Source organism: Malus domestica, chromosome 17, assembly GCF_042453785.1.
Source record: "Malus domestica chromosome 17, GDT2T_hap1".
NCBI classification, from domain to species: Eukaryota; Viridiplantae; Streptophyta; class Magnoliopsida; order Rosales; family Rosaceae; genus Malus; species Malus domestica.
In genome coordinates this window covers 17,876,680-17,895,590 of record NC_091677.1, presented here as the reverse complement: position 1 = coordinate 17,895,590, position 18,911 = coordinate 17,876,680, and the positions used below count along the sequence as shown (strand labels likewise).

Sequence of the window (18,911 nt, the reverse complement as noted above, 5' to 3'; positions counted from 1 at the left end):
CTTAATAGAATATTCTAACAGCGTTAGGTAACGCCGTTACCATTTAACAAAATATTCCGCCTATTTTGACGGAATATTCCTAACGCCGTTAAAGTTTCCATCAGTGTGCCGTGCACGTGCTTGAGTGAGGCCAGCGCGTCCAGAGTCCAAAATTCTTTCTAAAAATTTGTGTGGGTTCTTATCATCGAGTAGATCATTTTCGTATATTCAAACCTTACATTTGAGCAAACTATGAGGAGTTATTCCTGGATTTCGTATATGTGCTAATTAATTAACGTAAAAATAGTTGTATCGCATATAGGTGAGACAAACCCCGAGGACGAGCCTGGACAAGCGAAGCTAGGGGGCTATGATCCTGCTACTTATCAGTGAGTGTGCATTTGTTTTCTATATATATAGTTTCCATAAACGTTTTTATATGGAACTATGCTTTGCTTGCCATGTCGTAAATAAGTTACATTTTAAATATTGCATTGTTACACTTGTGAATTGTATTGTGTGATGCTGCAGAGACTCAGGTAAGCTTCAAGTGAGTATTATGTGATTGAATAGGTTGTATTGCATTGGTATGCACACATTTATTTAGAGCTCATCATGGTTGCACCCCGGTATCAGTGCTCCCACCCGGGGCTAGGGCCAGCCTTCACGTGATTGTTCACCTCCTGCACCGCACGCTCACCTTGGATCCAAGTTTGGTGTTAGACTGTCGTATAAACCACAATAGGTGATTCCGACTTGTAGGTGACCCGTGAATTATCGCACAGCCTTTATGTGATCATAGCACTTGAGCGTACATATTTATACTCAGCTTGTCGTACAGGTCACACTAGATGACTCTAACTCGTGTGCTAGCCTATATTGATGAGCTACAGGTCCAATCGTACAGGTCACGTTAGGTACTCTGACTGACATACTATTTTATATTGGTTTCACAGCTGACTTACATTTATTATTGCTGAGATATTATGACATGACATACTTCAATTTTCGCTGCTCTTGTGCATTGGTTTTCATACCTACGTAGTAATATTTTCTGGAAACTATACGGTTTTTACGGAGAGGGGTTATTATGTTCATAAAGATAAATATGTTTTCAAACGTTTTGTTTTTGCCCACTCACCCTTTTATTTTGTGCCCTTCCAGGTTCTAGGTAGCTATTCATCTTTGGTGGCTCAAGGACTACTTGGCGATTCTGATGTTCTACCCTTAAAGATCTTCTCCCCATTTGCATAATTAGTACTTAGTTAGTTCGACTGCACTTTCGTTTTACCTATACTCTGATATGCGTGTATCTTATACTTGATCACTTTCACACACTTACATATTATCTCTAGTTAAATAAGTTTAGTTTTGGTTTTTATTTTTTCGCATTTTCTTATTATTATCACTTATGTTGCACACTTGGCTACATCACCCTCACGTGACGCCCATCATGTCTCGACTCCGGTCGGGTTGTGTTATGAAACATTCGTAAAATTAAATTGAGATAACTTAACTCAAAGTTACAAAAAATATCCTTACAAAAAAAATTAGGGTTAAAACCATCCCACAACAATTAATACATTTTAGGCCCAACCTAAATTATGTCTTTTAGTGGACCTAAATATTTGGGTTTGAGTTGGTTTAAGGAGAGAGATCCAAACCAACAAAATATCGCAATGTCTGAACTAGCCTTTGTGGACCATACGTGCAGACCAATGCAGATCGTTGGATATGATTTCAACGACTGAGAACAAATCAATCAAAGCAAACTCTCTGGGTCTCTCCTCTCTCTCTGTTCCCCATCTCTTTTTCTTTCCTTTCTTTCTCTACTTCTCTTGATCTTTTCTTAGTCCGTATCTTGCAGACATATCACAAACCACCATCAGCCCTGCTTCATCGTTGTTGCCACGTCACAAACCACCACAACAATCCGACTACCTCTAACAGCCTAATCCAACTTCCTCTCCATCTCTGAGTCCAACTTCCTCGGCTATGGCTCGCATGGCCATAAGAGTTGTGAGGCCAGAGCAGTTCTAATGTCGTAGGGTCTTCTTGACTCCTGTCGTAAGCCTTCTGTTGGAAATGTGTCCAAAAGGCAATCATGTAATGATACTTCACAAACATTTCACATATTAAACTAAACTAGTTTAATCTAAGGACAAAGATTATTGTTTAAAGTCATCTCATAAATGTTATACGCTTAAACAATAAAGTTCAAGGAATATGTAGTAAAGGGATTGTGATCTAAAGAAGTTAGATTCATGAGACAGTTCTCTTTCATACACATATCCTAAATGTTTTTTTTTTTTTAACAAACGATATTATCTATATTAAGGGGAAGGGAATGAGCTTAGCATTTGGTGAGAATTGAACCTAAAACATCTTACTTACAAGTGAAAAGGAATATCACTGGACCGTAGTACTAAGTGGCAGACCAAATTATGTTGGAAAGTGAAATTAGTGGCGACAATTGAGATTATATGCCAAGTGAAGCTTGGCTCAAACTATAGAGATTAAACTATAACATTATATGGAAAGTTCGTCCCTAAATGTCAGAAACAGAATATTCAAACCACTCCAAAGATTGGTCAAATGAGCAATGGATTTTGGCTCGTTTAAACATGAACAACTTAAAACAAATGGGCCACCAATGCTTTTAATTGTTTATTGGAATGTATTGGCTGTTGGGATTATTCTAAATCTTTGGTTCTGATTGGAATGCGTCAACTTTGATTATCTATTTCAAAAAATTACTAATAAAAATGTACCTAAAGGAAATTCCAAATTGATCATCTAAGATGTTGGAATTAAATTCGCGCACTGCCGTGAGACATGGAAATACACAAATCCGAGTAATTTGGAAAGAATAAACAACCGTGAGCTAGTCGAAGATGAATGGGGTGTACCATCAAAGACTCTTCGATTGTCAAGTTAGTAAACAATATAAGACTTAAGCAATGGGCAAGATAATAAGTATGTGTTGGGGCCAAAAATCTCACGTGCAAGCCCAATCACACCTCAAAGCCCGATTGCCATAAAAATACCTCGAGTCAAGCTTAAATCCATGCAAAGTTGCAAAATTGAGAAGGAAAAATATTTACAATCACGCGATGTTAATAAAATAATAATTTATGGGTTGAACATTTGTATAATTGCGCTAAGTCCATGCACATGTGTCACGCCATTGACTGTGAAAAATTTGAAACAGGTCCCTCACCCTATTTCATATGCAAAAAGGAGAAAAAAAAAAACGAAAAACTCAAGACGAGAGAAAGGGGAGTGAACGATTGAGAAAGAGATGTAGAAAGGAAGAGGATGTGGATGTGAGGCACGATAGGTGAAAATGATGGAAGGTTTTACGCAAGAATTTTTTTTTTAATTTAATCACTTTGCAAAATTATTGTTTTTTGGTGTAACAATAATTATTTAAGTTGACAACTTATGGCTCGTTTAGATGTACTTTTAAAATGACTGAAAGTGTTTTTAGAGAAAATATTTTTTGATTCCAAAAGCACTTTAAGTGATTTTCTAAATTTTACTTGCATTTTTACTAAGGATTGGTTCCAAAAACATTTTCACCATAAATGCTTTTAGTTATTTTAAAAGTACATCCAAATGAGCTATTAATCTACTATAAGATTAATCTGATGGCTCATATATAAGAGGAGCTCACAGCTTCAAAATAAAGACTTTATAAGAGCGGTTTTGGATCTGAAAAATATCACTAGAGTCTAGGATAGAGTGATTCAAACACTAAACAAAGATACCATGCGTATTTTTTTTCTTTCTTTTTCATTTTCCATTTTGGCCGCAACAAAATAGTATTCATTTGGGGCATAATATTCAGTTATTCACACAAAATAACCCTATATTTATAGAGAGGTGTTATTGGCACTTTAAAAATCTTATTCTACACTCCTCACAAGTGTATTTTTCTTTCCAAATATAGAAAGTTAGGAGTGTAGAATGAGAATTTTGGAATATTAATAACAATTTCCTATTTATATTTATATCTCTTCTCTACTAATTAATAAAACACTCATTGTCAACCAAAACAATATGAAATTACCAATTTAATACTCTAATTAAAACAAAACATGAATAAAAAATATGGGGCAGAAATATAATTTTACACAACCAAATTTTGCTATTTTTTTTTTTCAAAACCTCACCTACATGTAATCCTAACATATTTCAAATTAACAAAAAAAAAAAAAAAAAAAAACTTCCCACTCTCATATTGGTCTCTTTATCTCTCATTCTTTTTCAAAAAAGTAAATTATAGTTATGGTTCCTTAACTTTAATTCAATTGGAGCAATGATCCCTCAACTTTAATTCAACTGGAGAAATGGTTCATTAACTTTAACCAAATTGTAGCAATGGTCATTCCAACATAACTCGTTTTGACAAAGTTTTTGATGTAGTTGACAAAAAGGACAATAGTTACACACTTTGATGAGTTGAGGAACCCTAATTTTATAAATGGTTATTCCAACATAACTTATTTTGACAAAATTTTGACGAAATTGATAAAAATGATTATAGCTACATATTTTGATAAGTTGAGGGACCAATAGTAATGGATTTTTAGTTGAGGGACCGTTGCTCCAATTTGATTAAAGTTGAGGTATCATTACTGCAATTTACTCATTTCAAAAAAAAAAAAAATTCTAACGCAAATGCTAGTTAATATTTAGAACAGTTCCACCGGAGCAAGAAAAGGGCAGCACCCAGTGGAAAAAATAGGCTGGGACTCAGCCGATCCACTCCAACCCATGTGTTTGCCTGGCACCCAACCCAAGTTGGTCTCCAGACCAGCCCATTTTTGACAAACCTTGGGACCGGGCCATTTGTGTTGTTGCGCCTGGCGTGTGTTTTACACGCGCGCGTGGGCGCGAGTAGCAGACAACAAAATCAGCGACGCAGGCGCACTAACATCTCCCTCGGGTGGGCGACATGGCCCAATTTCTGCCGTTGGATTTCCAACGGTAAAAAAAATTTGAATTTCACTTTTAAACTGAACCGTTTGATCACGTTTTTCCCCAGAAAAAAAATTAAAGTTAGAAATAAAAAATAAAATGATTATTTTTTTATTATTTTATAATAAAAAATAATAATATTTTAATAAAATTGATTGAACTATTTTTTGTTAGAGGTGGAGATGCTTTTTCTATTTTTGTTAATTGAGATCTATTACTGTTCACTTAAGTGGGATAAATGAGCCGATGCTGACGCAAAGCCTATATGGGTGGGCTGGGTGCTGACGCGGGTGGAATTGCTCTTATATATACACAATTTGCAAAGCCAGTGCGATCTGTTTCGATCATTGAACCCTAAACTCCACCGGTTCCTCTTCCATTCCCACTGATATCTCGGGTACTGTTTGTTTCATCAGTTTGATACCGGACAAAAATGACTTACGCATCTCGTATCATCCACCACTCCAAAAAGGTGCGCCTCAATTTTCACCATTTTCCCCATCTCTCGTGAACTTAGTGCTATTTTTTGCTCTTTTTTGCGTGTTAATTGTCAGAATTTTGTTTAGGCATTGATATTCTGGGTTTAGAGCCTGTTTGGTTAATGGGATTGTGGCCAAGCACTTGTTTTTACTGTTTAAATTCCACAAATCTTGAATCTCAGCCTTGTTTGGTATTGAATTTACCGCCGTTAATTCACTTGAATATTTGTAGTCACCAGATGGGATAATGATTGGATGAATCTGTTTATACTTCACCATTCTTTTCCTTTATTTTTCGGGTTACTCGAAGTTCGGTAGCAAGTAGGAAATGTAATTTAATTTATTTTCTTATGAGCTTCTGTTTGATTGTTGAAGCTAGGTGTGTGCATATAAATGGAGGTAGTGTAAATTCCGGAATTAATTCTCAATTGGGTAATTTAGGATTACTATGTCCAGGGTGTTTTTAATTTGAATTTCACTAGTTTTGAATTGTAGGCAGAGCATCATGCTTTTGTAAATTCTAGTTTTTCACTGTGTATTGTCGACATAAGTTTTGACTTTGGCTTAAAAGTTACCATGAGTCCATGACCTGTAAAATCTAGTTTTTCGCTGTGTATTGTTGACATAAGTTTTTGAATTTGGCTTAAAAGTTACCATGAGCCGATGACCAAATGTTGATTACAAGCTTACGTTGCCCAGATAACATAGGCAATTATATAAATATGCTCTTGTCTTTTGTTTTGTTTTTCTATTCTTTTTGGTGCTTTATATCATTGATTTAGATATATTTCAAGCATTAATCTATGAAGCTGATGGTTTCTATGTTATCACGACGTTTCTTTACATATAATTTTGTACTATATTCGTGTTCACTGCAGTTACGGAATGCTCCTAACTTACTATGGCAAGAGCAAGCACACTTGGTTCGTTGGTTTTCACATGATGTTCAACCCTCTAGTGGTAAATTAAATGGAATGCCTTTTTTGTGTTGTGTGTGTGTGTCTGTGTCAAGAGCTATTTTTTCCTTTCCATCTGTTATGCTAATCTTGCATATCATTGAAACAGAAGTTGCTATTCCAGATAAATTATGCTAATTAATCCAATTGATGATGTCTATATGTTTTTTCATGAATATGTCCTTCGGACCTGATGATTCAATATTAGAGGATTAAATACAGTGATGTTGTAAATATGAGATTGAAGCTGGTCTTTTGTTATCTATTTATGTTGGTTTTCCGTGTGAAATTGAAAACTGGTTGACCTGATGACTTGACTCCGTGTACTTAACATATATATGTGTATTCAGTTGGACAATACTATGTGCAATTATTTTCAGTTACATTTCCTTATCATGCTTAAGCTGGAGTCCAGGGTTTTCCTAGTACTGATTTTGTTAAAGGTATCTTGTTGTACAATGTGTGACACAAGATCTGTGGCATCTGTTGAATACAACAAGACACTTGGGTTTTTAATTATGCACTTAAATGCTTCTTTAAATTTGTTTAGCTGATTTAACAATCAATTTTTGCTTCAGATATATTGAGCGTTCATCGCCACAGTTATGTGCCTTCAGAAAGAGCATGCGGTTCTAGGTCTTTCAGCAGTAGCACTGTAAGTTAAACTGGTTTTTATCATGTTAATAATAGGAGAAATATTATAAAATGTCCCATCTTTGCTTCTTCCTTTTTTTTTTATCTTGTCACACACTTTTAAATGAATTGTCACTAGTGAACTTTGTATGAATTATAACGCTGTCACCTGTCATGTTTTGCAGAAGTCAGTGTCAGGTACATTTACCAGGGATATCCCAATGACAAGGAAACTAGGAAGTTCAATTTCTGGATCGGTATTCAACAAACAGCTTTCATGGTATGCTGTGATAGATTTTGTTACTTTGTCTGTGTGTATGTGTGTACAACTCTTGTTTGATACATCTATTTTTCCCTATATCAGTATTCAGGTGCAGTTGAGCAGAGGCTTGTCATCTGATGCAGGTATGCCTCTTGGTGTTTTGCATCTCGATAATTTCTTTTTGTATTTTTATGTCCTTGAGTGCACATTGGCTTTTGCCTCTCTGAATAGGCTAGTATGATGATGGACTTCATGTCGCTATAAGAGCTTGCTTCAATGATACAAGTTTACAACATAGAACTATAACAACTTAACTATTTGTTCATAGATTTCTCGAACTCATCCGTGCTAGAAATTGAAAGTGTAATATTGTGATCAATCACTGTGGCTTTGTAGTTTCTATTTTTTTTCATTTCATAGCTCTATTTGGATATTTTTACGGTTGAGGGTGGGTACTAGTTATTAATCTCCTAATAATGATTTCTGTATTATATTTTTTTGATCCCTGCTGCTTTAATTCATAGAGAAATAGTTTTCTTAATGTGATACTATGATTTATTGTGAATATATTATTTCACTAGTTTTGGGCATTGAAGTGATTTGCATCCCTTTTTGAAGTGTGATCTTCTTTATTTTGCACTCTTCCGTTAATTTGGTAATCCTCAAACATGTTATTTAGAGTTATATGATCATCTAACTCGTCAAGAAACATGTGCACTTCAGGCCTCCCTCCACACCAAGAAATTGGGATGCCTTCTCTTTCACCCACTATGTCTGAGGTATGTACTGTTTTGAAGTTATTGGATTATCATACCTTTGAAAATTTACTGCTCCATTCTAAGTCATCATTTTTTATTTATTTGTAGGGTAATATTGCTAGGTGGCTGAAGAAAGAGGGTGATAAAGTTTCTCCTGGTGAAGTTCTATGTGAAGTTGAAACTGTAAGTTTTCTGTACTTTACATCCACTTACCTGTTAGCTCTGTTGATTGAATAAAATGAACATCTGTAATTGTTATGTGCTTCTTTTTATGATGGAAGCCTGACATGTACCTCATCCAATGACCTGTTAAGGATAAAGCTACAGTGGAGATGGAATGCATGGAAGATGGTTATCTTGCCAAGATTCTACGACCAGATGGGACCCAAGGGATCAAAGTTGGAGAGGTATTGATTCTAGTTAACTGTTATGGGGCTTGGGTAGATTTATATTTCGTCTTTCCTTTGCTTGTGGTTGGTTGTGTTGGACTGATTAATAACGTGGATAAATTAGATTGAATAGAAAGAAACATCTTGATATAATATGAGCACTTGCTAATGGTTTTGGCACATAGGTGATTGCAATAACTGTTGAAGAGGAGGATGATATTGCAAAATTTAAAGATTATACACCATCGGCACCTGCAGCAGCTAAAGAGGCTTCTGAGCCTACCCTGCCCAAAAAAGAGGTGGTTGCAGAACCAGTGCCAGAGCCAAAGGTTTCAAAGCCCAGTGCAGCTCCTGCTGCTACCCCTTCTGGAGATCGCATATTCGCAAGTCCTTTGGCAAGAAGTTTGGCTGAAGAGCACAAGGTATGCCATGCAGAATTCTATGGCTGAATTATTATCATTTGATGGTAGGAAACACTTACCATCATGCGCCATTTCTGACTTCTGTGTTTTCTAGGTTCCCCTCTCAAGTATCAAAGGAACAGGTCCTGATGGAAGCATTGTGAAGGCTGATGTTGAAGAGTATTTGGGTATCAATATTATTACCCAAAACTCGTGTTAATACTTTTGTTATTCTTTGCTATGTTATTATTTATTTTTTTGTTGATTTCGTCTTGGACCTTTGTCTACCATTTTTCTTCTGGTTGAAAAAAAAAAAAAAGCCAATCCAGCTGATGGATATAAATTGTGTTTAATCTTTTGCTTTTGTTTTCTCATGATTATGTAGCTTCTCATGGGAAGGAAGCTCCTAAAGCTAAGGGTGCAGCACCTGCAGCATTAGATTATACCGATATCGCCCATTCTCAGATACGGAAGGTAATATTAGAAGTAATGATTGTACTTGTTTTATGTCATAATTAATTGAGAGGATGCAATGTAAATTTTTTCTAAGTAATATCTAGGCTGATATCTTCTGTTTGTTTTGTGTTAGAGAGATTTGCATTTGTAAATTGTATCAATTCAGTCCTCACTACTTGCTTATTTCTTCGGTGCACCTGAAGTACTATCTCTGAAAATTTTAAATACGTTTATTTGGTTTGGTTCACTTACGCTTTTCAAGTACTTTTCATCTATTAATTGTTTAATCTCTGTTGTGAACTTTACTTTATTCTTTCTAAAGCTATCGCTGGTATGATTTTTGCAGATCACAGCTTCAAGATTATTGTTCTCAAAGCAAACAATTCCTCATTATTATTTGACGGTAGATACATGCGTCGATAGACTAATGGAGTGAGTATAAGTTTCTTAAACATTTTAAAATTGAACTAACTGCGTAACTTTGGATATGTTTAACTCTTGTTTATCTGCAGTTTGAGAGGCCAACTCAATGCATTACAAGAGGCATCAGGTGGGAAGCGGATATCTGTTAATGATCTCGTAATTAAGGTACAAGATTCTTCCTTCACTGAAATTTTTGAGCGGCCAATTATGGTACAAATTTCCCCCCATGGTAAGACCAATGGAAGTTATGAGGTGCTTAAGTGCAGAATGGGATAACGGGTTCTTTTGATCTGTAGAGTTAGGGAATGAAATCTCATGATTATCAGAATGACTTTTAGTCTATCATAAAAGGTGTCTCGAGGGGGAGACTGAGTTCTAGAGATAACGAGAACCTTGTTAAGTTATGAGAGTTCTTGTAAGAGAAAATAAAAATCAAGTATACTGGAGGTATATGGTACCTTTCCAACTGTAGATTCACTCCAATGTAACTATTATTGCAGGCTGCTGCTTTGGCTCTTCAAAAGGTTCCTCAATGCAACAGTTCATGGACAGATGACTACATCCGCCAGTGAGTTTAGATACAAACATTTCTAATTAGGTTTCCATATTCCACCTGAAGTAAGTTGTAACATTCCTTTACGGTTTCTATTCTCAGGTTTCACAACGTGAACATTAATGTTGCTGTGCAGACAGAAAATGGACTGTTTGTACCCGTCATTAGGGTGAGTGATTGGCTTGGTCCTATATTGTTGAATCACTTAGTTATAACAGCAATTTGCCTGAATCTACATTGTTAAATTTGTAGGACGCAAACAAGAAGGGACTATCCAGCATAGCCGAGGAGGTCAGGCAGCTGGCCCAAAAAGCCAAAGAAAACAGCTTAAAGCCAGAAGATTACGAGGTTGATGAAATTTGTCCTTTATTGGCAGCACTGCTCTATATGATAGCCTTGTGATATTAACCTAAATTTGGTTTATTCTTTTTGCAGGGAGGCACATTTACGGTGACAAATTTGGGAGGTCCATTCGGCATCAAACAATTTTGTGCCATTATTAACCCTCCTCAATCAGGCATTCTTGCAGTTGGATCAGGTAAGGTTGGGACTTAAATCATGTTTCTTTGGACCAAAGTTGTCTTTATGCTTATTCTGTGTTTTTTTGTTCTTTTTCTGAGCAGCTGAGAAGAGGGTTGTACCTAGTTCTGGGCCCGAACTATACAAGTTTGTATCCTATATGTCTGTAACGCTAAGCTGTGATCATCGTGTTATCGATGGTATGTCCCTCTCTAATTTCTGCTTGGAATTGAAAATCTGAATCGTTAAAGACGAAATAACAGCGCAACTCTCTCTTGTATAGGTGCAATTGGTGCGGAATGGCTAAAGGCATTCAAAGGCTACGTTGAGAATCCTGAGTCAATGTTGCTCTAAGTAGACGGGTTTTCGATCTCGGCCTCAAATAATTTTGTTTTCTTTCCCTTGTGTGATTTGTCAAGACAAGGGGCTTGAATGATAATGCCCCAGCTGTTCTTCCCAATCATCGACTCGGGCTTCTCGGATGATTGTATCACTGAGGAAACCATTCTCTAGTGTTAATTAATTCAAATTTGGCATAGCTTTTGAAATAAAAGGGGTTGATAATTTCAGGCATCGGATTTCGGACGAAATTTTGCCCGTATAGAGAGAGTGTATGTAATAAGAAATTTGACTCTAACCCCTATATTTTGTTTTTCCTCTGACTATTGTCAATATTTGCAAGTTTTTAGGTGTGGTTTTGTTCTTACTGATGGCATGAAAAACTCTACATCTTTTCGCGAGCTACGACAAGGCAGTCTCAAATGTACCTCAACTCTCAAACAGGTGAACAAAAATGGACGGCACCCATGTCTTCGTGTCGTGCGTTTTAAACATAACAATTGTGGCGGATGTGGGGATGTCTCACATGATATGTTTAAAAGTTGAACGAGATAGCTTCCACTAGGACATCCATTCATAACACAAGTTAGGAAAAGAACTTAAAACTTAGGTATCCATGCTGCACACTCGCGAGAGAGAGTGAGAGAGAGAAGACGTTTCTCTCCAAAACTTGCTTTTTTAGCTCAACCAGATCCACTACAATGCAAAAGCAAGACACAAATCTATATGGAGGGAACGCCGCAAGCATATGACAATTCCAGCATCATCGCTTTAGCAATTGTGTTGGGAGTTTATCAAACTAGTTCATAAAAATCTGTTACCATGAACCAATTTGACAAAGACTTGCATGCATTTCATAATTTGTAGACCAAACTCAATTTCTGTCTCTGTTTCAATTTCTATAAGTATGTTATCCGCCATCAACGAAAGATCATACAAAACCTTACATTCCCAATCAAATTATATGAACTTCCTAAACATCCTCAAAATATGGGTGCCCTACATCACTCATCAAGTATTACTCAAATCGATATTCAGTGCAACAGAATTTCTACCCTACAAGTGCCTAACTCCAGACCTTCACTCGTCTGCAAACTCATAACAGAACATTCTACAATGCACAAATGCCAATGACTGCAATCGTAGCACGCACCCTCTCTCACTTAAGCATCAGTTTCCACACGAAAGAAACAAGTATTGAACAGTGATCAAACAAACGATAACCAACCTCTTAAAAACCCCATTAGTAATGTGTTCTCAACTCACACATCCCTTGACAATGTTAAAGTCAGAAGTCAACACGCTTACAATGAAATAGAGAACGAACAAACTCTTGATAAGAAAGATAACAGCATCAAATGAAAACAATTCCATGACACCAACAACCACAGAATAGAAGATCACCAACAAACATTGCACATCACATGTTTAAACCATTAAAAGACCGCAAATTTAAAGAAATGCTGATATACAATGAATACCCACAAGCCTAAATGCATCCCAATTAATGGTTATCAGGACAAGTCGACAAATTACAGTAGAATTCTTAACGAAAACTCCCGTGCTCACCTACTTGTTAATCAATAATCAATTCCATATAATATTACCAAACACAGCAACACCATCTTCATCATGCATTGCCCAAATATTTTCAGTTTATCATCGTCTCCGATTCCTAATGGGACGGACTATCAAAATTGCCGAAAACTAACCAAACTGAAAGAAAAAATAAATAGGCCAACAATACCACCACTCACATCAAAAGCAACCTGCCATGATTATATCGGCACGTATCGCTTGGCAGCCTGCCTTGCCGTGACGGCAACGCCAACAAGGACTCCTCCAACGGCTCCGGCCACCGCAGCCGACCTCACGCCCTTTGCAGCTCGGTAAATCGCTCCAGTGCCCAGTCCCGCCGCAACGCTATTCCAAACATCCTCGGTATCTCTGACCGCTTGAATCCCACTCTCCATACCAGCATAGATCAACCCGATCACGCCCAGCCGGTTTCCCCAAACACGACCCGTGTGGCCAGAGGAGTTGAGAACCCTATTGATCCTGAGCTTGGTGGTGTCTCCAGATTCGAACGATCGAACGCCGGAAACGAGACCGGCGCCGCCGCCTCCAATAGCGCCGCCGAGGTAGGAGCAGCCGGTGTAGAAAGTGAGATTCTCGCCCCAGGAGCGACGCTGACGTTTAGCCTCTTCGACGAAGAGGAACTCCGGAGAGGTAGGGAGCTGGTAGAGGTTTCGCATGGGGACCTGGAGGTCCTGGTAGGGGTTGTAGAGGCGGGCCTTGGACGAGTCAGAGTTGGGGTCGTGATCGGAAGGGGACATGTGATGCGCCATGGCGGAGAGAGAGAGATTGGGAAGAGGAGGAGGATTTTAGGGTTGGGCGGCGGTTAGGGTTTGATAGTGGCCTTCGCGGGGGGTGAGAGGGAGAGAGAGAGGATCCTTGACGAGTTGGCCAAATAAAACCAAAAATAAAAATAAAAAAGAAAAGGAGAAGGAAAGAATCGACGAGGGCGGTGGTGTGGTGGCTTCCTGCTGAAAATTGGAATAAGAGGAAAAAAGATGTGTGATTATATATACTCGGAAAATATTAACGGTTCTTAAATTCGTTTTTATAAGTAACTTACTATTATTATATGAGTTTAAATTTTAATAAGCGATATTATCTACGTTAAAGAAAATGAGATGATTTAACTTACAATGGGCTAACAATAGTATAGTTCATATTCGCTTTTAGCGAGAATCCAATCTAAAACTTCTATTTCAAAATACATTCAATGATAGTATGGTGCACTACAATTGTTGTTGGTCAGCAAAAGAATTACCGGAAAGTTAAATCTCTATATTTGTTTTGCATAAATAGAGTTTATTACACATTTTCCTCATGAACTTTAGTGTTTGTTCCACTTTGGTTCTCAAACTTTTTTTCTTTCCATTGCTTCCTTACAAGTATATTTTTCTTTTTAAATATATAAAGTTGTAGTGCACAATAACATTTTTAGATGTCAATGGTATCATCCTTTGCATAGTAGAGTTTCTCATTGTGTCAATCAGACAATGATGATGCCAGTTACAAAAGTTGAAAGAACTAGTGACGGGTAGTAGATTTTCTTTTGTTCAAGAAGACCCCAATGTCAACTATTTTAAGATTGATCTTTTCACGCCAACACCAAACTGTCACAGCTTTTGCTTACTACACATATAAAGACATAAGAAGGTTGGAAGTGGTTCACGGACTACTGTAACACACAAACGATGAATATTAAGACAAGATAGAAACAATTTGTGAATCATATTATTGGTCATGTTGCTTTGCGACGATATTCTTATAGTGAAAACTAGTTTTTTTTTTTCTTTCAATTTTTGTGCCGATTAAATAATAAACCAACTCAAAACTAACTGATCGATTAGCATAAATACCTCCTATTGCTAGTGCTGGATAAAAGTGGTAGCGTGGTAGTAGATGCAGGAATATTCTAGCCCCCATGTGTTGTTTTTGTTAATTTTTGTAGCAAAAATCATTTTTTTGTCCTTATTGCAAGGTTCTAAAAGACGTTAGGTGCTAGTCGATGATAAGAGCATATTTATGCGACTTATTTCTTTGCATTTACTTAGTTAATTTCCATTTCTTTTGGTATTTTAAGTTATTTTCCAATTGGTAAAGATGATAATAAATAGCCAAATGGAGCAATTTGGAGCAGTTTTTGTCACAACCCATCCCGAATTACTACTATCGAAGATGTAAAATGACGGTCTTATCTTTGGACGTTGAAATTGTAGTGTGTGTGTGACATACCTTGGGAACTTAGATGTTAATTTTTGTAGTTTTGGATTGGTGACCCACGTGGACCACACACACACACACACTTTCCCTCTCTCTCTCTTCTCTCCCGTACTCTCTCACCCTCGGACTCACTCTCTCTCTCCCTCTCTCACGTACAGACAACACCCAAAACCTTTCAAACTTCACGGATTGACGTCAAAGAGGTTTTAAGGAATTTGGAGCTTATAGGTAGCTTAAGGAGGTCCCCACGAGGCTAGGAGTGGTTCGTTGGAAGAATTTGGTCGTCGAAATAACGAGAATGGCGAGTTGTAGGTTTGGCCGGAATATCGAGGAGCTTTCCGGTGAATCTCGTGGGATTTAGGTCCTAAAACTGTTAATTCGCATATAGGTGAGACTTATCTCGAGGACGAGCGCGTTCAAGGGCGACTCGGGGGCTACGACCCTTCGACATACCAGTGAGTGGGCTTTTGATTTTCAATATATATTTATATACTTGATATTTTCCCAGAAAAATAAGTTTAAATGAAGTATGCCTTGAATGCCATGCATATGAAATGATATTTCGCATACGAATTGGTATATGATGCATTATATATAATTGTGGTGTTGTGGACGCTCAGGTAAGCTCAGGTGAGTTAAGTTTGGTTATGTGAATTATCGATGTTGTGATATGTGATTGAATAATGTTGAGCTCATAAAACTGCACCTAGGGTGATTGTGATTTAGTCAGAGATATGACACATGCCTGTTTATAATGTCACCTCCTGCACCATATGCTCATATTGGATCCAATTTAGGTGCACAGTCTTGTCGTATAGACCTTTACTATGGTTCCGACTCATAGGTGACTAGCGATTTATCGCCCAACTATTATGTGAGAGCAGTATTGAGCATAATTATATTAAACCCAGTATTGTCATACAGACCTTTTCATTTGGTTCTGACTCTTGCGCAATATAGTGCCGTATAAGTCATTGTAGTGACTCCGGCTAGATTGACTTTTGAGCTATGAATTCAGCCATACAAACTACCACAGGGGTTCCGATTAATATGTCATATTTCTTTCTAGGAAAAAATATATATATTTAGCTATATAGACTACCACAGGAATTCAGCCATATATATGTATATATTTACTTATATGCTTATATTTTGATTCTGGAAAAAAATTATACATGTTTTACAGTAAGGGGTTAGAAATGTTGATAAATGAATTGGTTTTGTAAAACATTTGTTTTTGCCCACTCATGTTTTCTGTTTTGCGCCCCTCCAGGTTTTAGGTAAGCTTGATGTTGCTGGGCACGAGGATTTTGGCATTCTGACATATCAAAATTATTGTAGGACATCTTATGGTACTGTATAATTAGTACTTGTCCTACTGGACTGCACCTAGACTTTCTATGCTTTGATTAGGAGTATTTACTCTTGTATCTTACTCCGAACACTTCCTATTTAGTAGTGCACTCTAGTAGTTTTGGTTTTTAATTATTCATATATTTCTTATCTTTATTGCTTCCACACTGTGCACATGGCTACGTCACCCTCATGTGATGGACAGCATGCCTTGATCTCGGTCGGGATGTGTCAAAGACTATCTTTTAAAGTCAAATTTTGTGAACTGCATGACTTGGTTTGTTAACAGTTTTTTTATTATTATTATTTTTATTTAAATTTCTTTAACTATGGAGTCTTAGTTTATTGCCACATCAAATGATTTACAAAATGTGGTTTAAAAATATGGTTTCCTTAGGATTTTCCTTCTTTAAATCATCATTTCTTACTTTATTACTACCTCATGTGGTTTACGAAATGTGATTTTAAAAGATCATATTCTTAGCATTTTTCCGTTTACATCTCTTCATTAGATGGTTTTTCGGCCAACCAAAAATATAAAGTACACATTTCAAGGCATTTTGTACCATGATTAGTGATGCCCTTACTAATGTTATACACATAAATTTCATATTCGCCCCCTACTATTAGGCTATTTCTCACTTTGGATGTTCAATTTTATTTTGTCCCATGTTGATTCTAATTTTTTAAAGTGTTTAATAACATTGTTCTAAAAATCCCCGCCTAGGAGCTAGGCAGTTGTCACGGTCCCGATTAATCTTTAGGCATTTGAAAATTAAGAAAGAGTCTTAGGAACCCACCATGACCCGCCTAGGTCGTGACTCTCACTTACACAAAAAATTGATTACTTTCATTTTGCATTTTATTTTCTTAATAAATTGTAAGAGACTTGTTGAATACTTAGATCAACACCTATTTATTATATGCTTGTTCCCCATTTCATTATGTTCTAATGCTTTATAATCTATATGTCATTATATTTTGCTATGTATCACAATGAAATTATGTATGTTTTAAGTATAAGCAGACACTTATTTATGCGGTATATAATAAATTTACTTAATTCGCCTAGTCTGCCCAAAAGCTAGACCCCAGCCCGCCGCTCGACTGATGTGGTAGAAACTAACACACAAATTAAACCCTATAAATTATGCAATCGTAGTACGAGTAAGTAGGGATCGTTTTATTCCGAGGATTAGAAGAGATGCTAATCAACACAAATTAAACTTGTAAAACTGAAAACTAAGTTAAACTAACATCAAAACAATGACTGGGGGGATTTTAGACGAATTTAATGAAAACAAAAGTAAAGAGCAGCAAGTAAATTAAGTTGTGAATGAAATATGGATGAAAGGATAGCTAAAGGATTCTTCTCCACACATAATACAAATTGATTTCCAGTTATTCTTCCTATAAACCATGAATGACAATACCCTAAATTAACTGTGAACAACAATAATTAATTCTTAGATTTTCTTAAGTTCATTGAATTGGACTCAGCGATGCAACCAAATTATTCTTCTCAAGTTCTCTAACTATGAAAAGCATGATAAAGATACATCTCAAAGATCATTAAGTTTTGTGAAAATCATAAGCATTGACAAAACATTCGTAACTATGAAAAGCATGATACTCCTGCCAAGAATTTACTTAACTCAATCATGACTAGTGACTTTTACTACTTACAAATATAAGTTCATAATGATTAGTTGAAATTCCCTTATATTCTAGCATCAAATCTCTACATGCAAACTAAGTATGCATCCTTAATAAACATACAAGAATAAGTTTTCTATAAAGCAAATAAGTAAATCACATTCATCTTTTATGAAATAATAACTGGATGTAATCAATTTATATAAAACATATAATCATGGCTTCAAATTCACCTCTATCTAAAAAGAGACTTAGTTACACATGTTCATCATAACTAAAAAACAATCTAACATTGAAACTTAAAACAAAGATGGAAAGAACTCTGAAAATTCCAGCAACTTCACTGAATGAATGATAGGCGCGGCACACCCTAAATCTCTGCAGGAATTTCATATATATAGGGGGAAATGGCTGAATCCAAGGAGGAAAGGGTTTTGGTGTTTTTGAGTTATTTTAGGACTCTAAAAATCAGGTAGAAAGTATTAGAATGTGATTAGGATTCCTCCTTGCAGCTGGAGATAAGATAAGATAAGATTTGATAAGATAAGATAAGGTTGGATAGGATAAGATAATGTTCCTCTTCAACTAGGATTCCTCTTTCTTGTCTAATTCCTTGTCTTCAAAACCTCAACTTTAATTCGCATGCTATCCAATCTAAGTCCAAAATTGTCACATCCCGGCCCGGGTCCCACCACATCCCGGGCCTGTTCCACCATCGTAGCATGATATTGTCCGCTTTGGGCTTACCATTCCCTCACGGTTTTGTTTTTGGGAACTCACGAGCAACTTCCCAGTGGGTCACCTATCTTGGGAGTACTGTGGCTTCCTTCTCGCTTAGCTTCGGAGTTCCTATGGAACCCGAAGCCAGTGAGCTCCCAAAAGACCTCGTGTTTGGTAGGGATGAGAATATACATATAAGGATCACTCCCTTGGGTGATGTGGGATCTTACAGTCTCTCTAGCATTACCCTTTAAAAA

The 18,911-nt window shown here is 36.7% G+C and overlaps 2 protein-coding genes across 2 annotated transcripts; one reads left to right on the top strand and one right to left on the bottom strand.

Annotated features, from left to right (window-relative positions):
- Positions 1-5,148: 5,148 nt before the first annotated feature.
- On the top strand, positions 5,149-11,497 carry LOC103401764 (dihydrolipoyllysine-residue acetyltransferase component 2 of pyruvate dehydrogenase complex, mitochondrial-like). The gene is made up of 19 exons (XM_008340483.4): positions 5,149-5,434; positions 6,320-6,401; positions 6,976-7,052; positions 7,216-7,310; positions 7,395-7,435; positions 8,016-8,071; positions 8,159-8,233; positions 8,365-8,457; positions 8,625-8,861; positions 8,956-9,028; positions 9,226-9,314; positions 9,643-9,728; positions 9,809-9,884; positions 10,220-10,287; positions 10,375-10,441; positions 10,525-10,620; positions 10,708-10,810; positions 10,896-10,991; positions 11,075-11,497. Exons 1-19 carry the CDS (start codon positions 5,396-5,398, stop codon positions 11,143-11,145), a joined length of 1,620 nt encoding a protein of 539 aa, XP_008338705.1. The 5' UTR covers positions 5,149-5,395; the 3' UTR covers positions 11,146-11,497.
- Positions 11,498-12,703: 1,206 nt separating this feature from the next.
- LOC103401765 (mitochondrial import inner membrane translocase subunit TIM23-2-like) lies at positions 12,704-13,699 on the bottom strand. The gene has a single exon (XM_008340484.4). It carries the CDS (start codon positions 13,476-13,478, stop codon positions 12,909-12,911), a length of 570 nt encoding a protein of 189 aa, XP_008338706.1. The 5' UTR covers positions 13,479-13,699; the 3' UTR covers positions 12,704-12,908.
- Positions 13,700-18,911: the final 5,212 nt, after the last annotated feature.

Bases quoted from the DNA above. Each gene is read 5' to 3' on its own strand.
- LOC103401764 (XM_008340483.4), top strand. From the start codon at position 5,396: ATGACTTACGCATCTCGTATCATCCACCACTCCAAAAAG. The intron at 7,436-8,015 runs GTATGCCTCTTG...TGTGCACTTCAG, and splicing joins AGGCTTGTCATCTGATGCAG to GCCTCCCTCCACACCAAGAA. The intron at 10,288-10,374 runs GTGAGTTTAGAT...TTCTATTCTCAG, and splicing joins ACAGATGACTACATCCGCCA to GTTTCACAACGTGAACATTA.
- LOC103401765 (XM_008340484.4), bottom strand. From the start codon at position 13,478: ATGGCGCATCACATGTCCCCTTCCGATCACGACCCCAACTCTGACTCG.